At 51.2% G+C, this 23,252-nt stretch overlaps 2 protein-coding genes across 4 annotated transcripts in view; both read right to left on the minus strand.

Moving 5' to 3' along the window:
* DNAJC14 (DnaJ heat shock protein family (Hsp40) member C14) overlaps positions 1-23,252 on the minus strand; it is a 1,080,043-nt gene that overhangs the window by 856,850 nt on the left and 199,941 nt on the right. The window lies entirely within an intron of this gene.
* ITGA7 (integrin subunit alpha 7) lies at positions 632-21,711 on the minus strand. 3 transcript variants are annotated; one of them, XM_049783989.1, is made up of 26 exons: positions 21,195-21,711; positions 16,072-16,199; positions 15,889-15,968; positions 13,781-14,036; positions 13,192-13,323; positions 12,820-12,939; positions 11,924-12,131; positions 11,636-11,829; positions 11,227-11,315; positions 11,031-11,158; positions 10,532-10,627; positions 10,335-10,396; positions 10,058-10,227; positions 9,484-9,633; positions 8,531-8,646; positions 7,524-7,716; positions 7,356-7,436; positions 7,187-7,266; positions 6,996-7,070; positions 6,574-6,676; positions 5,331-5,507; positions 5,073-5,207; positions 3,786-3,899; positions 3,462-3,560; positions 3,256-3,381; positions 632-1,289 (listed from the first exon to the last, which is right to left on the minus strand). In XM_049783989.1, the coding sequence occupies exons 1-26, from the start codon at positions 21,401-21,403 to the stop codon at positions 1,059-1,061; spliced, it is 3,552 nt and encodes a 1,183-aa protein (XP_049639946.1). In that variant the 5' UTR covers positions 21,404-21,711; the 3' UTR covers positions 632-1,058. The 3 variants fall into 3 exon arrangements, with proteins under 3 accessions (XP_049639946.1, XP_049639945.1, XP_049639944.1); XM_049783988.1 differs by lacking the exon at positions 13,192-13,323; XM_049783987.1 differs by lacking the exon at positions 12,820-12,939.

The following is a 23,252-nucleotide window of genomic DNA, read 5'->3' on the forward strand; positions in this document are numbered from 1 at the left end:
GAAAATGAAAAATGAGAGGAGAAGTGAAGGCATGAAGGAGAGGAGGGAAGAGCAGCATAGGGGAGAGGCAAGGAGTGTAACAGGATAATAAGTAAGAACCTGCCTTGCACAACTAAAATTCAGTCCCTTAGCACAGAGCAAAAGTATGTACTAAGCATAGCCAGATGTGGTCCAACAGTGAGAGAGAGAGAGAGAGAGAGAGAGAGAGAGAGAGAGAGAGAGAGAGAGAGAGAGAGAGAGAGAGGAAAATAAAGGGAGGAAAGAACTCTATTCCTTAGCTGACCTGACCACTGTGGGGAAACAGTTGTGCTGGTATATACTTAACTACATATTCTTCTGTGCCTCCCAATTTTTGCCCACCCAGCCAACTACCACTAGAATAGCTCCATGCCCTGCCCTTTCCCCGTAAGAAAGTTACACACACACACACACACACACACACACACACACACACACACACACACATCACCTCCACAGAGACCACACCCCAGATATCACAGAAGTTATCATTCACACACATGCCTGCCAAGCCCAACCTTTCAGCCCAGCCAAGCCCTGCCCTAGACTGCAGCCAGCAGGGAGGACTCAGCCTCTCCAGTTGGCCCTGGGCATGAGTGTCAGCAAAGACAACTTCATCCTCAATTTTTTTTAATAAATAAAAATAATCCACTAGATTGATGCAGCAAACTAAGGTCAGAGGAGAATGGGATACTAAAGAGAAAGATCCCCTGAATCAGCAAGACCTCTTCCCCAAACCTCCAAGCTAAGGCACTTTCGGGGAGTCTGACCCTTGGGGTCCTGAATGACCAGGTGATGTGAGAGGGAGAATGAACATCTGTTCTGCCACTTTTGCTTAAGGATGTCACTGCCTTCTCTCCCAACTCCGTAGCATACCCTGACATAACCACTGTTCTTTCAGTCTTGAAGGAGACCTTGGGGCCAAGGTCTATATCCCCCCAAGAAAACACCCTGCCAAGTCCTGGGGGACTGCCAAAACTCATGTTCCCCTCTTCCATCTTGAGGGGTCAGAAGGGGTCTGTGGGCCAGGACAGAGGAAGCTAGGCAGTGGCTGGCACTGGGTGCCCATCAGTGCCCATTTCAGGCTGGCCATCAGCAGCATGAATGAGGTGTGCATCCACGCCTTCTCGCCGGGGGCTGCCCCAGGTGTTTCTCAGGATGGTGCCTTTCTTCTCCTCCTTGAACTGCTGTCGATCTTCCAGTGGGATCTTCACCGCATGGTACTGGGGTACAGTGGCCTCGGGGTGTCGAGCCCGCTTGAAGAATCCCACCTGGAAAGATACCAAGTCAGACATGAGAAGCTGATGGCATAGAGGCCCCTACTTAAAAAGACCAGTACAGCACAGCTCCTTGCTTCCACCATGCCTGGGGCAGGAAGAAACCAGTGAAGCATGGTGCAGAGAAATAGCACAGCAGGTAGGTGTTTGCCTTACACACAGCCAAATGGGTTTGATCTCTAGCATCCCAGCTGGTCCCCTGGGCACTGCTAGGAGTAATTCCTGAGTGCAAAGACAGGAGGAACCCAAGTATGACCCAAAAACAAAAACAAAAAATGAAGGCAGCAGCCTCATGACACCAGATTGTGTTGGGTGACCCAACTGTCCTCAGGAGAGAGACCAAGAGGAGCCAGAGAAAATCCCCACCCATAGCCCCAGCACATGGAAGAGAAGGCTGAAGTTGAGGGAAATCCAGGCTGATAACTCCAGAGGTGTCTGTCCATCCATCCACCAAGCTCTAAGAGACCCACCCACGCCCCCAGAATCTGAAGAAAAAAACATGGCATCCAGGGTCCCTGCATGCTCCAGTGGCTTCTTCCCAAATGTTAGACACCCAGATTCTGGGCAGGATGTGCCATTGAACATTGTACATGATAACCTGGCCCCTCTCCACATCATGTATATGCTGGTCTTTCACAGCAAAGAGAAAAGGTGGACCCCTTCAAAAGCACACACAAACACCCTGAGATTCCACCAGGCTCAGACTAAATGAGTTCACCTTGCACACCTTTGCAGACTCTTGCCTGGAAAAAAGGCATGCGGGACCTCTCCCTGTGCATCCACATGCTCACACACCCCTTTGCTCACCTTTGTCTGGAAATAAGTCTCTGCCATAGATATCATGAATCCATACCAGCCCGGCAGTCCCATCTCTTCACCCAGCACATACCTGATCCCTGAATTCTCAGAGTTCTACTTCCATTCAAACATATCAACACACACACACATGCACACGCACCAATTACCCCAAAGTCCCCGGACCCCCAATTTTCACAGCTGAGGGTTGCATGGCCAGATGCGCCCGATGATAATTGGTGGGGAAAGATGAGCGCTGGCTGCTCCGATGGAAGAAGCCACACTAGGAAGCCAGGGAAGAAGGAGCAAAAGAGAAGGAAGATGGAGGACGAACTCTTATCTCTGTTGTTTCCCCTTCCACGGGCACAGGAAGCAGGATCCAGGAGGTGTTTCATGAAAGCATCCATCTCCCTAAGGACTGATCTGGCTCTGACAGGACAAGTCACAGGGGCCTGGGCCGCAGTGACTCACCCCTGCCCAAAGTTATGCATGGCCCACAGCTGACCAAAGGCAGTCAAAGGCCTGTTTTACACAGAGCCCCTGGGCAAATCCTGGCTCCACAGAGCCAGGGATCAGCGCCTAATGCAGAAGGGTATTTCCTAACCTGCACTGATGTGTGTGTGTGTGTGTGTGTGTGTATACATTCATGTGTGTGACTGATTCCTGATTCTATGTTCAATCCCAAGTGGAAAGAAATGTTCCCATATCCATCCTAGAGATAGTGAGGTAGTTCTTCTCCCTGCTTGGCCTTCTCAGCCCCATAGCTATGTACCAGTTAAACCAACCATAGTTCCCAAATCTAAGACTTTGCCTCCTGGTGACCCAGACCCCACCTCATCTCCTACATCCAATTCCTACCCCCATCCCTGCTCTATAGCTTGGCTCCTGGGCCACCTGCTCTCAAGCCTTCCCACCCCAAACTCCCACCACACTCATCCCTGACTGCCAGGCTCTCCTCCACCACTGGGTCAGCCCACTGTGGAGAACAAGATGGATCTCTGGCCTATCTGTATTATCTAGAATCCCTAGTACATACAGGTAAGTGTTCAGAACAGATTTACGACTCAAAGGAATAGGTGGCTGTGAGAACAACAGTGCGATGCAAATGGCCAGCTAGAAAGGAGAACCCCACCCTCCCACAGCCCCAGCCTGCCCCAGCCCTCACCTTCCACATCAGCAACACCAGCAGAGCCAGTACCAGCAGCCCAGCCAGGACAGCCAAGAGGATGACCCACCAGGGCACTCCCTCTGCCACCACGGCCACAGGGTCCAAATACACCATCACAGGGATCTGCAAAGGATAGGATGGATGGAGCAAAGGAGAGAAGAGACACCCCCACCCCTAGTACCATCCCCATCCTTGTGGCTCACCACTGTGCTGGCATCTCTGAGCAATAGGTTCTTGATGGAGGACTTCACTGTGATGTTAGCTCGGACGATCACTTCCAAAGACTTCACCGTCGAGTACTCCTAAAGGGAGCAAGGAAGGAGATTTGCCTCCTAAAAGCCTCATTCCCTCTATTCTCCCTAGTTCTGGAAATTAAGACTGGTGCAAAGGCCATTCACAGAGGGGGAGTTTGTTTTGTTTGTTTTGTTTTGTCTGTCTGTCTGGGGGTAACGATACAACTGACAGGAAGGAGTCAGGAGAACTGAGTCCAACGAGGAGGCCTTCAGGCTGACCCGGCTATCTCTCACCTCCAGGAAGGTGCTGTTCCACAGGCGGCCCCAGACTTTCAGCACCGCCACACGGTCGAAGCTGTAGAGTGGACAGCTGAACACCACACAGGAGGCTGTGCCCCGGGCGCAGTCCTGGGGAGCACAATGTGCAGAGCTCTTAACAGCTCCACCCACCCGAGCCTGCCCAGACCCCTCACAAACATGGCCACAGAGACCAGGCCAGGCCTGAAGCTTCCTTTTCCTCCCCACATATACCTAACAAATCAGTCAAGCAAGTCAGGTTTCATTACACAAAGTGACTGTTTTGTCCTGAAAAGGCACCAAGGAACCACCAATAGTTTTCAGAGGTGGCTAAAAGCATCCTGCCTTCTGTAAAATGTGTTTAGGGACCTAGGGAGAGGACTCAAAGGAGGCTTGTGGTAGCCTAGGGTTTGGTTTCCAGCACCTCATCATGGTCCCCTGAACATCAGGCAGAAAATGGTGCCTCAAGATTCCTGGGCATGGTTGCAAAAAATGAAATAAAATAAAATAGGGGCTGGGACCAGAGAGGTAGCACGGAGATAAAGCATTTGCCTTGCATGCAGAAGGACAGTGGTTCAAATCCTGGCATTCCATATGGTCCCCTGTGCCTGCCAGGGCAATTTCTGAGCCTAGTAGAGCCAGGAGTAACCCCTGAGTGCTGCCAGGTGGGACCCAAAAACCAAAAGAATAAAATAAAATAGGGGCTGGAGTGATAGCACAGCAGTAGAGCATTTGCCTTGCACACAATCAAACCGGGACAGACCTGGGTTCAATCCCCATATGGTCCCCTGAGCATGCCAGGAGTGATTTCTGAATACAGATCCAAGAGTAACCCCTGAGCGCTACGGGACGTGGCCCCAAAAAAAAACACATACCTACATAAATAAAATAAAGTACGATGTGCATGTATGTGGTGTAGCAAGAGATTTAAATTGGGGGAATGTGTAAGGGACCAAACTCAGGGCCTCAAGGCAAGAGCTGTACCACTGTGTCACATGCATAGCCCTGCTCTTTCATAAGGAGTAATATCTATGAGGTGAATTCACTAGCAGTGAGTCAGCTGCCCTGCTCTGCCCAAATGTGGGCAGCTGGTAGGCAATGTGGGGCCTGTGGCATCAGCAGCCACTTCCCAGTTGTGATGAGGACATTCTTGGCCCTTTGCCCCAGGACCAAACAACCTCTTCACTTCCCTAAAATCCAGCCCCTGTTCCCTAAGTCCCATGCCTCACAGCAGCCATCACATGCCACCACAGCTTCCAGCTGCCCACATGTGCCTGCTCTTACCAGGGTGATGTTTTTTTTCTTCTCTGCAGAAGACACAGGCCACCAAGATGTGCTGGGCTCCAACCGCTCCTGAGGCTCCGGCTGCTTGGGTGGCTCCAGTTCCCGCCGCCGCCTCCTATCCCTGCTATCTACGTCCTAGAAGGTAGCAGGGGACACCCAGCAATGCTGAACCATCAATTCCACACCCCCTTTCTCCAACCCCCAGCCCCAACATTCCCCTCAAAGCTAACCCCTCACTCCCACCCCTCCAGACCTTACCAGGCGGAGGATGTTGGGTTGGGGGGAGCAGAGCCCCTTCTGCCCCGGGCCCTGCCCGCCCTCCAGTTCCACCCGCATGGGGTACAGCAGCCACTTCCCATTGGTGATCTCATGGGGCCACATAATGTTGAGGAAGGCAGAACCCAGCGTTTTGAGTGACTGGCCTTGATTGGAGACCTGTAGACCAGGGGCACAAAGGAAGGAGCTCAGATTCTGGACCACTGAGAGGGAGGGCACTGAGTAAGGAAGGCCTCAAAAAGTCGCTGCCATGAAGACCCAAGAGGCAACACTCTATCCACATAGCAAGAAAAGCCAGAGCTATCACTGAGAGAAGGGACAGCCCTTCTCTCAGAGTTTTGGGGTGACAGAACTCTTCAAAGGCAGAGTTCTAAGGAGGAATATCAGCCTTTGCCACCTGGTACCATGCCCCTAATGATGTTCCCTGGCAGAAAAGCTTCTCTGCATTGCCAAGGCCTCCCGAGAGCAACAGGTAAGATGTGTGGTCAGTGTTGACTGGGAAACCGATAACCAGCACAGCCCCTGCCAGAGGAAGCAGGGATGGATGCCCGCATACAGCACACTGAGGACAGGGTCCTACACTCTCCCATTCCACGAAGAGAGGGGAGGGACCTAAGCAATACTACAGTAGGTAGAGCATTTACCATGTATATAGCTGACCCATGCATATATTCAATCCCCAGCATCCCATATAGTCCCTGAGCACTGCCAGGACAGAGTAAGCTCTGAACTCACTGGGTGTTCAGAAATGAAGAAAGAAAAGAGGAGGCCAGAGTGATGGTACAGCAGGTAAAGTATTGCTTACACATGGCCTAGCCAGATTTGATCCCCAGAAACACATACAGTACCCCAAAACCAGGGTGATTTGAGCACAGAGCCAAGACTAAGCCTCGAGTACCAACAAGTATAGTCCAAAAATCTTTCTTTCTTTCTTTCTTTTTTTCTTTCTTTCTTTCATTCATTCATTCTTCTTTTTTTTTTCATTTTTGGGCCACACCCAGTTATGCTCAGAGGTAACTCTGGCTATGCACTCAGAAATCACTCCTGGCTTAGGGGACCATATGTGACCCCAGGGATTGAACCACGGTCTATCCTAAGGTAGCACATGCAAGGCAAACACCCTACTGCTTGTGCCATCACTCCAGCCCAAAAAAAAAATATTTCTTTTAATTTTTAATAAAAAATTTAAGAGGAGACCACAAGGGGCCACCAACCAGCAGCTTACCGTGACCTCATACTTGACCTTGCTGCCCACATCCTTCTCAGACTTCATGGCGCTCTCGCCCTTCACCGTGCCGGAAAAGAAGAGCTGCTGAGGAATCGCCACCCTGGTGGGCAGGGGTCAAATGGGGTGAGAGGGGCCTGGGCCCAGCTAGGCAGAGAGAATGGGCACAGTTCAGGCAACATTTGGTTTTCTTTGGGTCACACCCAGCAGCGCTCAGGGGTTACTCCTGGCTGTATGCTCAAAAATCACTTCTGGCAGGCTCAGGGGACCAAATGGGATGCCAAGATTCGAATCACCATCCTTCTGCATGCAAGGCAAATGCCCTACCTCCATGTTATCTCTCTGGCCCCTCCCGGCAGCATTTGGGAAAGGCAATGCCCACCTACCCCCACAGAGGAACATTTCAAACGAGCAGGGCTTACCCTGTAATAGACAAAGGCAGTTCAATGAAGACCTTGGCCCGGGCAAAGGCAGGGTACAGCTCCTGCTCACTGATCCTGACATGTACAAGAGTAGGCAGTGGGCATACACACCACCCAGGAGTAAAGGGGAGTCAGCAGCACCCTTTCATGGAGTCTCCAGTCCAGCTGCCCCACCTGCCCACCAGGCTTACGTGGACAACAGCAGCTCCACCTCCAGCTCTGTGGTCTCAATAGTGATCCCAGAGGTGCTCAGGATGAGGTAGAAGGTGACCTGAGGTGAGAGCAGAAGGCAAGTCATGGTGGGGTGCTGAGAGCTGGAGCAGGGCTGGTGGTTAAAAGGGCAGTCTGATGGGGTCCAACCTGGGCGTCCCTCTTCATGGGGCTCCCCAGTTCACACTCCACATGGGAGGCATTCTCATTGGACTGGCACAGAGACTTCTCCTGGTGTGGGAGGAGAAGGACTTGTGAGTTCAGGGTACTAGATTATCCCCACCCCAGAAGCCCAGCCTTTCCTATCCAGGTCCTCACTGCAGAGTCCAGGGTCCGGACCCCTGAGTAGCGCAGAGAGTCAGGGAGGGTGACCAGGAGCTGTGCTTCATGTGCATCATCCCCGTCGGCCTGGGGTTGGGTAGGGTCCGAGGGCAGGTTGGTAATGGTCAGCTCCAGGCTGATGTCTGGCTGCCCACTCAGGGCAAACAGGGCAGTGGTCCCATCCATGTCCCTGCAAGGTCAGAGCACACTCACTTGGAAGCCTGCACACCTTTAGCAACCCTCCTAGCATGGCTGTTTGTTCTGGATTCTAAGTCTTGCCTCTGATTTCAGATCCCAGCTCCACAACTTCAAGTGACTTAGCATCTGGCTAGAGAGAGAGCTTTAAAAGCTGTGAAAGCCATGCTTTGCATGAAAGAGGCCTGGGTACCACATAAGGTCCCCTAGCACCATCAAGAGTGACCCCCAAGGTGAGTGCAGTTAGAATACTAACAACTACATGACAATGTTAATGAGTAAGAAAAGTAGAATGCCTGTCTCCAGTACAGGCAAGGTGTGTGGGAGGAGGGAGATAGCATGCATTGGTGGTGGGAATGTTGCACTGGTGAAGGGGGTGGGTGTTCTTTTAATGACTGAAACCCAACTACAGACATGTTTGTAGTGATGGTGTTTAAATAAACATATTAAAAATAAAATTAAATAAATAAAAAAAGAGTGACCTCCAAGCACTGAATTGGTTGTAGCCCATGAGCACCACCAGATGTAGCCTAAATATCAAACCTTAGTAAACGAAGTAATTTAACATCCTCAGCCTCCATTCTCTATCTATAACATGAAACTTAATATGATTCCAACCTCACAGGGATGTGCATATAAACTATATGTCCTATGTAAGTCACATGCAAGTGAAGGCCTGTCCCTCACCCTCATCCTGAAGACCCTGACTTCTCAGCACACAGCTGACCATTCCCTCCCTCAGACTTCCCTTGTCTTGGAGGGTGTCTCCTCCCACCTTCCCACCCGCCTGCCGCCTCCTTTGCCCTCACATGGGCAGAGGCTGGAACTCAGTGTCGCTGATGCGGGTACAGAAGCGGGCCTGCACCAGCTGCAGGTTACTCTGGCAGATCTTGTCCTCACCACAGCCTTGCTTCAGGAAATGGATCTGGGGAGAGGGTGGAGGAGCAGGGTCATTCCTGACAAGCAAGAAATGACCAAATTCGAGGCTGAAGAGTGTATTCAACAATCCATGTTCCTCACTCAGACCCACATTGTGTTAGTGAGCCACTCCCAACAGTGTCCATCAGTACACTGACAGGAGAAGAATGCCATGATGCCCAAGAAGGCCAGGAGGCTTGTCTCCAGTGAAGCCACATTCCCCAGAGCACCAAGAAAGTGAAGAGAGGGGAAGAGCTCCCCTTCCTCAGTGGCCATGAAAACCACTCAGAGAACCCCAAACTCCCTCGTTCTTTTGGGGGGGGGTTCGGGTCATATCCAGCATCACTCAGGAGTTGCTTCTGGCTCTGCGTTCAGAAGTCACTCCTGGCAGGCTCAGGGGACCATATGGGATGCGGGGAATAGAACCAGAATCCATCTGGGATTGGCCGCATGCAAAGCAAATGCCCTGCCAGTATGCTATCTTGCTGGTCCACACTCCCTCCTTCAACCTGGTCATCAGGGAAACACTTCAGGGTCTTAAAGATGTATGTGAATGACAGCCCCTCACAGCCTAACCCCCTACATGACTATATGGAATGAAGGAACATCCTTCAATGGAAAATGGCCATGTCTGCCATTTTCCTCTTGAAGGTCAACTTGTTTTAACACCAGAAACATGAGGGAGGGGTGGGTGATGGGAACATGAGGGGTGACAGGTACATGAGGAGTGACAGGGATGTGAGAGGTGACTGAAGTAAAGTTTCAGAGGACTCAACAAGATATGGATATTCCTGCAGAGCAATACCCAGTTCCTTTGCTCCGGCAGACCAGAACCCAGGCTCACCTCTGCCCGATGAGAGCTTGGCTGGTGGGCATTGAGGATGGGAGCCACAAGAGGCAACTCCTGTCCAGGAGCCTGTCGCCTGAGGCGAGGGGTCTGGAGACTATAGGTCAAGGTCACCACAATGGCACGAAGTTTATCTTTAACATTCTCCTGGTAAGGGGAAGGATAGAGATGAATACTACAACAATGCCCAGCCAGAACCAACCCAGACTTAAGACAGATTCTGAAATGTGGACAGAGGCTGAGGAAAAACAAGCAGAGACATAGAGCATAGTGTGGGAAGGAGGGAGAGCGTCGAGGGTGGAAAAGGGAGGAGGCAGAACTTATAGCTTTACAGGCTGTGGAAGCTGCCCCCCTCCCTCTCTAAGGAGCACATAAACTGGCAATAGGGGAGAAGACAGAGGGTAAAGAGCAAGCAGGCCCATGTGGGGTGGGTGGAGGAAGGAGAGGGTGAAGGCCCAAAGTCAGATCTCAGAATGAGGCATGAGTGCATTAAGGAAGAAACTCAGAGAACTCCCAGGGAAGAGGTCATACAATGGCAACGACCCTCAGAGGCCAAGGGGGCAATGTCCACCTGCAGCCGGAACACAGCATCTCCACAGACTCGGTCATGCTGGTACTTCAGCCTCACTGTGCCTGAGGCCTGGTGTTTGGGTTCATCCTGGGTTCGGCTCAAAAAGGTGACACGGGGCACTTGGCCCCGGAGCTTCCGGTCTGTGTCCCCATCTATCACATAATCCAGGGCTACCCATGGGGACAGAGAAAAATGTCTGTGAGAGGAGGGGGTGCTCCAACCAGACCCTGTGTCTCCCCTGAGCACCTGCATGGCATTGGGAAGAGACAACACTCACCCACAATAGGACTGTAGCTGCTGGGGGTCGCAGTATAGCTGAAACACACCTGTAGGTCCACACTATGGGGGTAAAGCATAAACTCCTGAGCTAGGCAAGGCCACTCTTCTGCCTAGCTCTCTTCTGTCCCAGGCCCATCCCCTAACTGGGCAGAGAACAGAAAGTGGGGCAACCCTGCCTCCCCCTTCCTATCTCACCAGACCGAGTGGCCATCTACACAGTTGGGCTGTTCTAGGTCGATAGCTCGTGGTGTGATGAAGACCTCATGAGAGACATGGAGAACGGGTCTGGCCCTGGGAACAGGAAGTTGAGGACTCCGATTCAAGAATAAGATGGTCAGGAAGACCACTCAGTGCCAGAACTGCCTGGCATGCAAAAGGTCCAGCACCACATACCTCCAGTGCACCATATACCCCCCAGTGAATAATCAGCTATATCCCTAGAGGCCCCAAGCACTGTTGTTAGTGACTCTGGTTGCCTCATCGTTCCTGGGCTTGAAAAGCACTATATCATTGACATTGGCCCATTTGGCCAAATATCTCTAGGAGGGGGACAGAGAGAGTCTAGCACCATTCTTGGAAAGACTCTACCCCCAAACATAGAAACATAAGAAAATGAAGAGGGGGGAAATAAAGGGCAGACTTTTATGAGTTTGGCACCAGAGCACACAACCCAGGGAGGGAAGGAGGGGCTGACCTGAAAAGCACTGCCATGTCAGCCAGGGAGCCCACCAGCAGGTCGGGGTAGTGGTTCCCATCCATGTCTAGGCCTCCTGACAGAGAGTAGCCAAAGGTCTTCACACTCACAGCTTCACCCTCCAGCACCTACAGAACCCGACTGTCAACCAACCAGGCCGTCACCCCAACTCCCTAACCCCAAAAGCTCCCCTCACCTGTGAGGGCTCCTCCACGATTCCCATGCTGCTCCCATGGTAGATAAAGACCTTTCCATCCCCATCAAAGGGCGCCCCCACAGCAATATCTGCAGAGGTAAGGAAAGGCAGTCAGACTTGGAGGGGTGCGGGTTTGAGAAGGTCCCAAGTGTCCCTCCATGACTCCATTTTCTATAATGCTCTTATTTTATGAAGTGTCTAAGGTGTCCCGGTACCTCACAAACATCCTCTCCATCACTCTGCAGGTTTTACTGCTGAGAGGGTGAGGAATTGTCCCACCAACCCAAAGGGGGTGAAAAGTCAAGTTCAGATGAGAGCTTTGATTCTGCCCCTCCCTGAGTCCTCAGGAAACCCAGACCACTTTCTTCCCCCTGCCTGGCCCCAGAGCCATTGCTGTGCCCAGTCACACCTGGGAAGCCATCTTGGTTGAGGTCCCCCAGGACAGCCACGCTGATCCCGAACATGGAGTCAGGAGAACCACAGATCCGGAGGGGGGAGATTTCATCCCAGTGACCCCCCTGGTTCATGTACACATACACGGCACCCCCTAGCTCTTTCTGGCGCTCAAAGAAGAAGGGGGCACCCACCACCAGGTCTGTCCAGCTATGAAGAAAGGGAGATAATCGATTTTATAGGAAGGTGATCTCCGATAAAGGGGAACAAGGAAAACACTTCCCTCCCCTCTACCCGCTCTCACCCATCATTGTTGAGATCAACGACAGCTACTGAGTAGCCAAAGCCAGAGGTCAAGCGCTCCCCCGACAGGGTGACCTCTGGCACCAGGCGGCTGGCGCTGTCTTTGCGCAGAATGACCACAGCACCCTTGTGATTGGCACGGGGGGCCCCTGCCACAAAGCTCAGCTCCTCAGCCCGAACCAGGTTCTTTCCAGAGTCAATAGAGAAACCTGGTGGGGAAACATGCCAGTGAAGGAATGTGGCAGATTCTGATGTGTCCTCCACATTATGGCCACCAGAGTAGGCCTCCACCTCCCACCTGAGGCCTGAGTCGCTCCCCTGGGAGTGGAAGGAAAGAGAAAGACAGTGGCCATGCAGGTGGAACAGAGGCCGAGGGGCCGCATGCAGAGGCAGTGGGAGTCACATTCTACCACATGCCAGGGGACTGCTCCCCTCACACACCAGGAGGCCCCAGTTCCATCCCCGGTAGCTTCTTTGTGCCTGCACCCACCATCCTGGCCTGAAATGGATGTCTTCTCCAGGACACAGGAGACGTAGAAGGGAGGGGATGCCTCACTCACCCACACATCTCCCAGCCTCCTCTGCAGAGCAGTGCAGATGAGTCGAGGAGAAGGGCTTCTGACAAGCAAACACCCCCCATAGTGCCTGGGGAGGATTCACTGCCCGTTTCCCATTATAGGTTCAGTCTCTTGGAACTTCCTCCCTGGGGTCCCCCTTTAATAATTCCCTAGATGATCCCCCTGAGGCTGTGTTTTTTAGGACCTGGAAACTGGCTCCAGCTCTTCCCTGTGATTCAGACCCAACCTGTGTTTTTGGGGAGCAGGACAGGAGGAAGAGGAGCCAGGTCCAGCCCCCCGGGGGGGGGGGGCCAGGATGATGTAGGTGGAGCTTACAAACCTAAGTAACTATTCAGAGCCAAGTCTCCGGCCAGTCCTGGAAGCCGGTCAGCAGGGTCCAAACTTTTATACACCAGCTGGTCAGGGTCTGAGCTATCAATGTTGGTCACAAAGAGCAACCCTGTGGTGGGCGGGTGGGGAAGACACCAGGGAGAGGACATCCAGGGCAGGGGCCACAGGACAGAGCCCGAAAAGGGCAGGAAGAAGACAAAAGAGGGAGACATGGGAAGAGAACATGAGACAAAAGGCCAGAGAGAAGAATCAGAGCCAGACAGACAGAGAGACAGAGACAAAAGGGTAGGAGCATGGAGAGAGAGGGAAGACAAGAGAGAGGAGGAGGGTTAGAGTCCTCTGGGCCGCAGAGGGTCCCTACCCAAGTAGCTGTTGGCAGGGACTGGGATGAGGCTGGGGTCCTGCTCCTTCTCGCCCCCCGCCTCGTAGGGCCCGTCGTCCAGGTCCGCCAGGTCTGCTGGGCCCTGCTCACAGAGCTCCACCCTGGCAGTGCCTACAAGGATAGACTTGTTAGTTCCCGGGGAGGGAGCACAAAAGCTTAAAGCAGCCCCCAGGGAAGACCCTCCTGTCCTCCCCAGCCCTCTCTCCACCTGCTCCCTGACCCAAGCTTCCAGGGAACCCCCAGACTTGGCATCCCACTCACCGAGTGTCAGCTCAGCAGCGCAGCGTGCAGAGACGGGAGTGGGCGTGATGAGGCGTGAGCTGGGGGCTGTGGCATGCAGACCCCGGGAGGGCAGCCCCAGCGTGGATGTGGGGGCTCATGCCAGCGTATGGAGGAACACTAGGCCATGCGAACAGCGGCCACACCCGTTCACATGTGTGCTTGCATGACAGGGAAGAGGGGAGGCGGTGCCCCGGAGCTCCTGGTGGGAAACCTGTCACCACATGCTGCCCCAGTCCGACCTCTGAGGACACTGACCCTTCCCCCCACTCCTCAAGGAGTCACTCACCCTTCCAGTTATAGGTGCCAGGGGCCCCAAAGAGAAGGTAGTGGTTGTCCGGGGAGAAGGCAGCAGCCGTGCCCTGCTGGCACAACCCAAACTGTTCGTGGCCCTGGGGGCGCCCCTCACAGAACTTCCAGTCCCCCCCATCCTGATCATCGTGAATGGACAGGTCCTGGCTCAGCACAAAGCAGCGGCCAATCATGTCCCTCGTCTCCAGGATCTGGTCCACGCGCTGCCGGGACTCATATCTGTGCGCACAAGTCTGTAGGGGGAGACAAGGGGTTCAGTTCATGGATGGGCCAGGCCTGCTGCAGCCTGCACTGCCACGTGTAGACATTGCATTAATTCATGCAAAGGCATTATACTTATTTCGCATATATCTATGCATATATACTTACATTCGCTCCCATATATGCATATTCTCATACTCACACTGACACATACTATCTCTCTCTCTTACACACACACACCCACACACACACACACACACACACACACACACCTATGCAGACACTGCTTGATTAGCACCAGGCATCCCGGTAGTAGGCAGATGCATAACTCACCATCCCACCTCCAAACACACCCTTGTCCTGGCAGGAAGAAGTCCTTGTTCCAGATTCTGCCTGAGCACCCACAGATCTGGCTGAGCCAACACACAGTACTCAGGCATGTATTCAGAACCCATGTTCAGAGTGGACACACAAAACCCAGACTTCCATGCCCAGGCCATTCATGACTCTCCTCAACATACCAAACTGGGGGCCTTTGCAGGAGCCACCACCTCATGTGCAAAAGCTTCCCCCATCTGCACTCTCCAGGTATTGCTTGTTCTTGAAAGTCTGACTCAAAATCATCTCAACAATAGGGATTGTTTCCTCCCTTGCCCGTATATAGCATGAGAACCTAGCTTCACCCTAATCACATTCTGCTCCACTTTCTCCTGCTTAAATAACTGAGTCTGCACGTGTCCATGAAAACAGAAAACAGCTGAACAGAAGGCTCTCAGACTAAGCTGAAGGCGATTTGAAGCCTGGATCATGCTTTGTTCCCATCTCTATGTATATATTCTCTCTGTTACTAGAACAGTGACTGATGTTCAAGATGTACTCAGAAAGTTGGACAAATAGTCAAATGATTAAATTCTTTTTCTTTTCATTTAAAGGCCCATATATAAAACTATTTTATATATAAAATCTATATACCTTTTATTATGTGTATATAATATTATATATTATGATGTTATAGCTTATATTTTGTTGAATAGTGATATATTTATAATATAATTTTTCTGAAACTTATTTATTCATTTATTAATTGATTAGTTTTTGGGTGGGCCATACCCGGCAATTCTCAAGGGTTACTCCTTGTTCTGTGCTCAGAAATCGCTCCTGGCAAGCTCAGGGGATCATATGGGATGCTGTGAATTGAACTGGGTCCCTCCCAGGCCAGCCACATGCAAGGTGAATGCCTTACCGCTGTGCTATCTCTCCGGCCCTATAATATAATTTGTATTTTATTAATATATAATTTATATAATTTAACTTATATGTAATATACATTATATTTTTATCTATCTATATGTCCTTGAGATCCTAGGAATCAAGCTTTCTTTTCGTTTTGTTTTGTTGTGTTTGGGGGGGGGGGTTTTAGGCCACACCCGGCAGTGCTCAGCAGTTACTTTTGTTTTGTTTTGTTTTGTTTTTTGGGCCACACCCCGCCGTGCTCAGGAGTTACTCCTGGCTATCTGCTCAGAAATAGCTCCTGGCAGGCACAGGGAACCATATGGGACACCAGGATTGAACCAACCACCTTAGGTCCTGAATCTGCTGCTTGCAAGGCAAATGCCACTGTGCTATCTCTCCAGCCCCTCAGGAGTTACTTTTGGCTCTGTGCTCAGAAATCACTCCTGGGAGGCTCGAGGGATCATATGGGATCCTGGGAATTGAACTTAAGTTCGTTCTGGGTCAGTCACGTGCGAGGCAAATACCCTACCACTGTATTATCTCTCCAGCCCCTAAAATCAAGCTTTCTTACCATAAGCCCAAGCTGTGTTATGTAAGCCCAGCTGTGTCTATGAGCACACACATATACAAATCACAAGAAGTAATACTCACCACAATCTTACCCCCTGGCCCCTGACTTCGAACACTGACTCCCAACCACTGGTTCTCCTTGCTCTCCTTCTGCACATCAACTGGAGACAGACACTGAGAATTAGGGTAAAGAAGAGGAGGCCAGGTCCAGTCCTGTCACCTCCTTCTTCACAAGTTCCCACTCTCCACCCTGCTGGGCCGCACCTTTCCCATCAATGTTCAGTCTGTGGCAGTCATTCACCTCCAGGCTGAGGGGGCAAGCGAAGAGACCTCCAGTGCGATTTGCATGCTGTAGCGGTAGAGCCAGGGCCTGGGGTGCGCCCACCAGCATCCTACACAATGGGGCAGGAACAGTCAGAGGCCTGACACAGAGCTCTTGGGCCCAGGCCCTCAGGACTAGAAACAGTTGAAGAACAGAGAAGGGCAAAGTCAATTTTCCCAAGTTCTGCAGAAGACAAATTTATATCCTTGGCTGTGCAGCCATCGAGTTACACGGGCACATCCCATCTGGGTGAGGGAGCACAGGCACTGTAAATGTGCCTATATGCAGACACATGTACTCAGATACACAGATACAGACACACACACACATGTGCACACAACCACACACATGCCAGCCCAAGCAATCTAGCCAGTTTGCTGGCTTGAATGAATCTCCTATTCCCAACACCTGTTCCTGAACAGGCCTCCCTGCTCCCTGGCCCCATCCCCAAACTCTTCTCTCCTCCCCCATCCTAGTCCAGTTTAAACCCTCCCAGAAATGCCAAGAATGCTGGGAGCAAAAGTAGCAGTGACCCTGACTGGCACCAGAAGGGGGCCTGAGGAGCAGCTTCAGAGACCAAGCAAGAAGAGAATAAGGGCCTTTTTGCCTCCATCAGAGACCCAGGGAGGACCCAGTGAGCAACCCTGCAGCCCAGAACTCACTCTAGCAGCTGGGAAGAAGTAGTTTGTTTCTGCCTCTAATCCTTGCACCAAACTTCCTCCCCACATCCGGAAGCCCCTTCCCACCCTTCTTTCTCCTCCCCTGATGCATGGTTTCTCCTTCCCTCCCACCCACCCACCGGCCCTCCCCAGTCCTCTCTCCTAATCCCCCCCACCCCACTTAGATGCTTTCCCAGCTACAACTTTCTTGGCAGGACAATTTTCCAAGATCATAGCCAAGGCTTCTTCCCTGGGGGAGGACTGTGCTGGGAATGAAGGCTGCCTGGGTCCCTTGGGGCTGAACCCCCAAGCCAGGAGTGAAGGAAGGGGGCGAGGTAAAGTGACTGGCGACCTGCTCACTCCCAGGATCCTCTTTTTGCAGGAAAGACTAAAGTGACAGAGAGAAAACCTTGAGGCCCCTCTCCCCGACACTCTGTCCCTCAGTCTCCCTTGCTGGAGGGTAAAGCCCAAGGCCTAAGACTGCAGAAAAGCCTCTGTGGGGCACCCAGCCAGTTCTGATGAGGCAGGGGAGGAGGGCACAGAGCCACCCTTCCCACCACAGCTCCTCCAGTCTCTAAGCAGCTGTCATCCTGTGTCAGAGCCAGTGCTGAAAGGGAGAAGGGGGGTGGGGAGTGGCAGGGAAGAGAACAGGCATTTGGCATCCATTAAAAACTACTTACTAGGCTGGGTTGATGCCTCAAAGGGCTGGAGCACAGGAGCCTCAGGTTCAATCCCTGGCATCACTTGGTCTCCTAAGCACTGCCCGTGCAGCCCCAAAATGGTCAATTTAAGTTTTGTTTTGAGGGGGTTGTTTAATTTGGGGGCCACACCTGGCAATGTTCAGGGGTTACTCTGGGCTCTAAGCATAGGAATCGCAGCTGGCAGTGCTCAAGAAGACCATGTGAGATACCAGGGATCAAATCTGGGTCAGCTGCCTGCAAATCAAATGCCCTACATGATGTGTTATCTCTCTGGCCCCATAAATTTCCGTTTATAAATTAAAACTTTTTACGGGGTGGGGGTTGGAGTAATGTATAGCTTTGCATGCAGTTGACCTAGGACCAATTATTGGCATCCCAGATGGTACTCCAAGCCTGCCAGGAGTAATTTCTGAGCACAGAGCCAGGAGAAACCCCTTAGTGCCACCAGGTATGGTCCAAAAAACAAAGCAAAGAACAAAGAAATCAAGCAATACAGCCAAACTTCAGTCAAGTCAGCAATGCCCTAGTCACCAGACACGGAAGGACCCCTCCCAAAGAGCATGACCATGTGACTCATGTTGTGTTAGCCCCATACGAGCCATCAGAGTACATATGCTGAATCCACATTTTAGGAGGGCTCATAGTGACACCTAGGTGTCTGCTCTGACAGAGCAGAGATGAGACAACAGCTCAGTTCAACATGAAACACTCACTGTGAAGTCTCCCTTGAGGGGGAGATGAGAAAGGGAGAATGGAGAGTCCAAGGAAACAAACTGAGCACAAAGATGCACTGAGTCCAGGTCAGAGAGAGTACAGCGAATAGAGCAGTTGCCTTGAATAGGATGACATGTGTTCAATCTCCAGCATCCTATATGGTCCCTCAAGCCTGCCAGGAGTGATTTCTAAGCACAGAACTAGTAATTGGCTGAGCACTGCCAATGTAGTAAGAAATATATATATATATATATATGTATGTATGTATGTATATATATATATATATGTATATATTCTGATCCCCTTTTGTTTGGGGAGGAGGAAGGTTATTTATTTTCTGTGTGGGGACCACAGCAGGCAGAATTCATGGCTCTGCACTTAGGAATCATTCCTGATAATGCTCGGGGGAATATGTGGGGTGCTTAGGATCAAAGCATGATTAGATGCATGCAAGGAAAACACCCTACATGCTGTGCGCTGACCCCATAAATCCTCTCTTGGTGGGGAATGGACCAGCCCATCCCAAAACTAATTTCCCACACACACCATCTCCACGCCCTCCACCTCTGCCCCAGCCAACACTCCCTCCAAGCTTTATCCCATGGTCTTGGTTCACTCCAGCCCTCTGCACACAACATAGCCACAGCTGTATCACTAGAGAAAAACTATATTGACAGATGGGGGCAAAGGGACTGACTGTCCTAGAGCCTGGCTGGGTAGAGATGAAGGAGTAACCCCAACCATGCTAACTCTTGGTTCTCCACATGTTCCAGCCCTCTCTGACTCTCTCAAGCTGGGTGGCCCTCTGGGGAGGGCATGAAGGCTGAAGGCCAGCTCAGCCTTTCAGAGCTCTAGCCAAGTCTTTGGCTCCAGTTTGCTATAAAGGCGCTAAAGTTCTCCAGTTTGGGGAGATCAAAGAGAAAATAAATAATAAATACCAATACTTTTATAGCACCCAGCATGGTCTTTGTTCTAGTCTAAGTGTTTTATATATATATTAAGAAATCTTTTAATCCCAACAAACCAAAATAGCAGGCCTACTGTTTATCTCCATCTCACAAGTGAAGGAAATATGAGAGTGAAACCACAGAGCAAAGGTTAGATCTAATCTCCTCCAGGACCAGAATAAAAGATAGCAATAATAGGTGTGGCCTTTCCATCAGAGCTAGGGGAGGCAACCTGCATCTCCAAAATGAGGGACCCAGGAGGTACGGTAGTTGGTTTGAGTCACCATATGGCAGAGCGCCCCCTGCTGGAGCAATAGCAGGTTTAGGCAGCCGCCCCTCTGGGAAGGCCCCCTAGCTTGGCTCTGGGAGACAAAATCAGTGGCTCCCTTTAGAAGGGGAGGGGGGAAATGACAAGAGACTAAGCTATTAAAAATAACCTAGAATTCGCCTACAAATAGCTCTGAGAGTTCAGTATGTCCTAAAAGGGCCTCTAGTCCTGCAATTCTGGCCAATGGAGAAGGGGGGTAGGGGAGATGTGAGAAAGGAAGCAGAGAGAAAGCAAGACAAGAGAAGCTAGTGGCTACCTCTTGTAAAGTTTGGGGAACCAATGACCCCCAATTCCCAATGACAAGTATAATGGAAGAAATCATTAGAGCTAGCCCCTGCCCCACCCTACCCCTGAACCGGCAAGGAATGAGCTCATGTCTTTCCCCTCTGCCCCCAGGCCAGCAGGGGCTGGAAAAGACATTCCCCAGAGGCTGGCATTGATCCTGTAATGGACACTTAGTGTGGCTTAAGATCTGGTCTAGGAAAGAAAAGGCCCATGGCGGGGCAGGGGGGCAGGGAGACAGAGGGATCTTCCTTTCCCTTCTTGCCTCTTCTTAAAATCACAAATAGAGCTGGAGCCAATAAAATGGGGAGTTCATACACAAGCCTTCCATCTCCCATGAGTCCTGCATTCACAGAAAGAATTCAAATTTGCTGCCCCTCACTCCTCCCTGCCTTCCCAGACACTGCAGAGAAGCCTGGAGTTGGAAATTTCCTGAGCAGAAGGAAGGGAAATCGCTGGCCAATATCCTTTCTGCATTTCTCACTGCTAGATGCGAACTTTTTGAGTATCCGGTATATGTACATATTTAAGGACCATAGTTTACAAAGTAATTGGTAGCTGAGTTTTAGGCACTTAATATAATACTTCAATACCATCCTACCACCAGTTTCAATTCCCTCCGCCAGTTTTTCCATATACTATTATCCAACACCCCAAAGCCAGGCCTCCTTGAGAGGCACTTTACAAAGTTTGGTTATTGCAGCTTTGATCTCATGCATTCAATGTACTTTGGATGCATTGCTATACCACACTCCCCCCATTACCAAGATAACCAAAGCCCAGAACCCTGCTTTCCCATAATTTCCCTTTCTCATTTTCTTCCTTCCCACCCTGATTTCTTTCCTTCTCTGTTCTTTGCCTTCAGGCACCCCCCCCCTTTACTACATTAACATTTCTTAGGGCTCAGCTTTCTGCCAATCTGTCACTAAATCATCTCCAGTAGTCCCTCCCAGGTCCTTTCCCCAGTCCTAGGCTGAAGGGCCTCGCTGTCTGCCCATTTTCACCATCTGCAGGTGACACCCCACTGGGCGAGATTTCTGGAGCTCCCATCGGTCCATCCCTCCCTTGGCTGATCCTTATTCCTCTCCCCTTGCCCCCAGCAGAGACCAAATGCTGGGTTCTCCCTCTTTAGCCGGATGGGGGGATTCAGCCGACTGGAAGAGGCCATGGGACTGAAGCAAGGATGCAAATGGAAAGGGGAAAAAATCAAAAGGAGACCTTTTCCCGCCGGGAACACTCCCAAACCACCCCCAAAGCAAAACAGGGGGTGTCAGGGCTCCACTTCCAAGGCAGGTGGAGGGGATGTGGGACCCAGGGATATCCAACCTGGATCTCAGCGGGATAGTGAACTGGGAGATGAAGAGGACAAGGAGGGCAACCGGACTGGGATGCCAGGAGACCCGGCGGGCGGGCAAGGGCGGGCAAGTGACTCACCAGCTCTGGGTTCGAGGCTGCAGCTGCCGATGCAGAGCCACGGAGAAGCCGAAGAGGCTTCCAGGCTCGCCTTCCTTGGTCAGTGCGCCCGCCACGTCCAGGTTGAAGGCGGCGGCCCTCGGAAAAAGCAGTCCCGAGAGCAAGGCGCCGAGCAGGTAGCCAAGCGTGGGGGCACCCCAAGAAAAGTCGTGGCCCGGAATCCGGGCCATGAGGGGCAGCCCAGCAAGGAAATCCGCGCCCACGCGCACCCGATCGCGCCAGGCAGGACTTGGATGTCCAAATCTCACTGGTCTCTCGCGGGTGGGTCTCCCAGCTTGCAGCTGCACCAGCGCCAGCAACAGCAACTGCAACTGCCCGGGCTACTGCAGCAGCCGCAGCTCTGCGGCCACTGGGCTCCCGCAGCCCCGCCACGCCCCACGCCGCGCCCCACGCCACGCCCCAAGCCTCGCCGGCAGGTGGACAGGGCCCTCGGGCTCGCCCCTTGCCCCCACTCCCGCCCAGGGGAGAGGGAGCACCCCAGGACTAGTTTAGGGGGAGGTTCCCCCGGAAAGATGGGAAGTGGATGAAGCTGAGCCTGCGTGCCCCAGGCGCTGAATGACTGCACAGAAAAGCAGTGATTGATGCTTGATTGCATTGCTGCTGCTGCTGCTGCTGCTGCTGCTGCTGCTGCTGCTGCTGCTGCTGCTGCTGCTGCTGCAAGGAATACTATTTGCCTAGTTTAAAAAAGATGAACTCAAAAATAAATAAATATAAAAAAAAATAAAAAGATGAACTCGGACAAGGCAATAGCACAGCAGGAGGGCGTTGGCCTTGCACAAGGCCAACCCTAGGGTTTGATCTCCTCTCCAGCATCCCAGATGGACCCTTGAGCCCACCATCTGACCTTTTGTCACCACGTGGAGAGAATTTAAGGGGAGTATACTAAAGCAAAAGACAGTTTCTAGCTGTTGTGTGGATGTGGGGATATAAGTATCAAAGCAATCCAATTACTTTTTTTTTAATTTTTTTATTTTTAATTATGAGAACAATGATGCAAAGAGGAGAAGGTAAAGTTACAGTGGAAGGACAATCGCCCATAAACAGTTCTCAAAAGAAATCTCCTTGCTGACGCCTAAATATTGAACTTACAGTCAAAGAACATTAAGAAAAATAAGGCAGAACCCATGTACAATTACTTTGTCCACAAGTCCCCCGATTGTAGTACATTATAACATTTCTTAGCAGTACACAAAGCAATCTAAAGCCATGAGATTTATGTGACTCCTTAAACATTGAAGGCATAGTATTTTTTATATTTTCATGCACATGCATATTAGTTTAAGTTAACATCAAAAGTTTAAGGGTTTTTTTTTTAAGGGTTAGAGTCAAAAGAGCACAGTAAAAACGGTGTTAGAGTGGCAAATATTGTTTGCATAGGCCCACCAAAATATGGGGACATGGAAAGGAAAAGCCTTGGTCTAAATACAAGGAGACCCGACCCCTGAAGTTTCCTGGCATAAGACCAATTCTAGGCTCCAGGCAAACTAGTTTATACAATCCAAGTCATTGTCTGTAGTCCCAATACAGTTTTATTTTTCATGCAGTCTCTATTGTTGGCATCAGGTTTCTGTATTAAAGATTCTGGAATCTGCACATCCTACATTGAAGTCAGGCTGGAGTGGAGTATCCTCTAGTTTCACCTCACAATTAAGGGGCAATACAGAAAGCCCTGTCCCGTAGCAATCCAATTTCTAATAGACAAAATAATGATAATTATTAGACAATGGGATTATCAAAGAAAGGGGAAAGAAGCGGGAAGAACGGATTAAGAAAGTGAATTTGGGGGCTCGAAGAGATAGCACAGCGGTTTTTGCCTTGCAAACAGCCGACCCAGGACCAAAGGTGGTTGGTTCGAATCCCAGTGTCCCATATGGTCCCCCGTGCCTGCCAGGAGCTATTTCTGAGCAGACAGCCAGGAGTAACCCCTGAGCACAGCCGGGTGTGGCCCAAAAACCAAAAAAAAAAAAAGTGAATTTGAGATAGCATGCAGGTAGGGTGTTTGCCTTGCATGCAGAAGGA

Source organism: Suncus etruscus, chromosome 11, assembly GCF_024139225.1.
Source record: "Suncus etruscus isolate mSunEtr1 chromosome 11, mSunEtr1.pri.cur, whole genome shotgun sequence".
NCBI lineage: Eukaryota > Metazoa > Chordata > Mammalia > Eulipotyphla > Soricidae > Suncus > Suncus etruscus.

Coding starts and splice junctions, on each gene's coding strand:
- ITGA7 (XM_049783989.1), bottom strand. CDS start 21,403: ATGGCCCGGATTCCGGGCCACGACTTTTCTTGGGGTGCCCCCACGCTT. Junction 12,940..13,191: donor CCCTGCCAACAGCTACTTGG/GTAGGGACCCTC, acceptor CGCCCACCACAG/GGTTGCTCTTTGTGACCAAC. Junction 5,208..5,330: donor AACCCAACATCCTCCGCCTG/GTAAGGTCTGGA, acceptor GCTACCTTCTAG/GACGTAGATAGCAGGGATAG.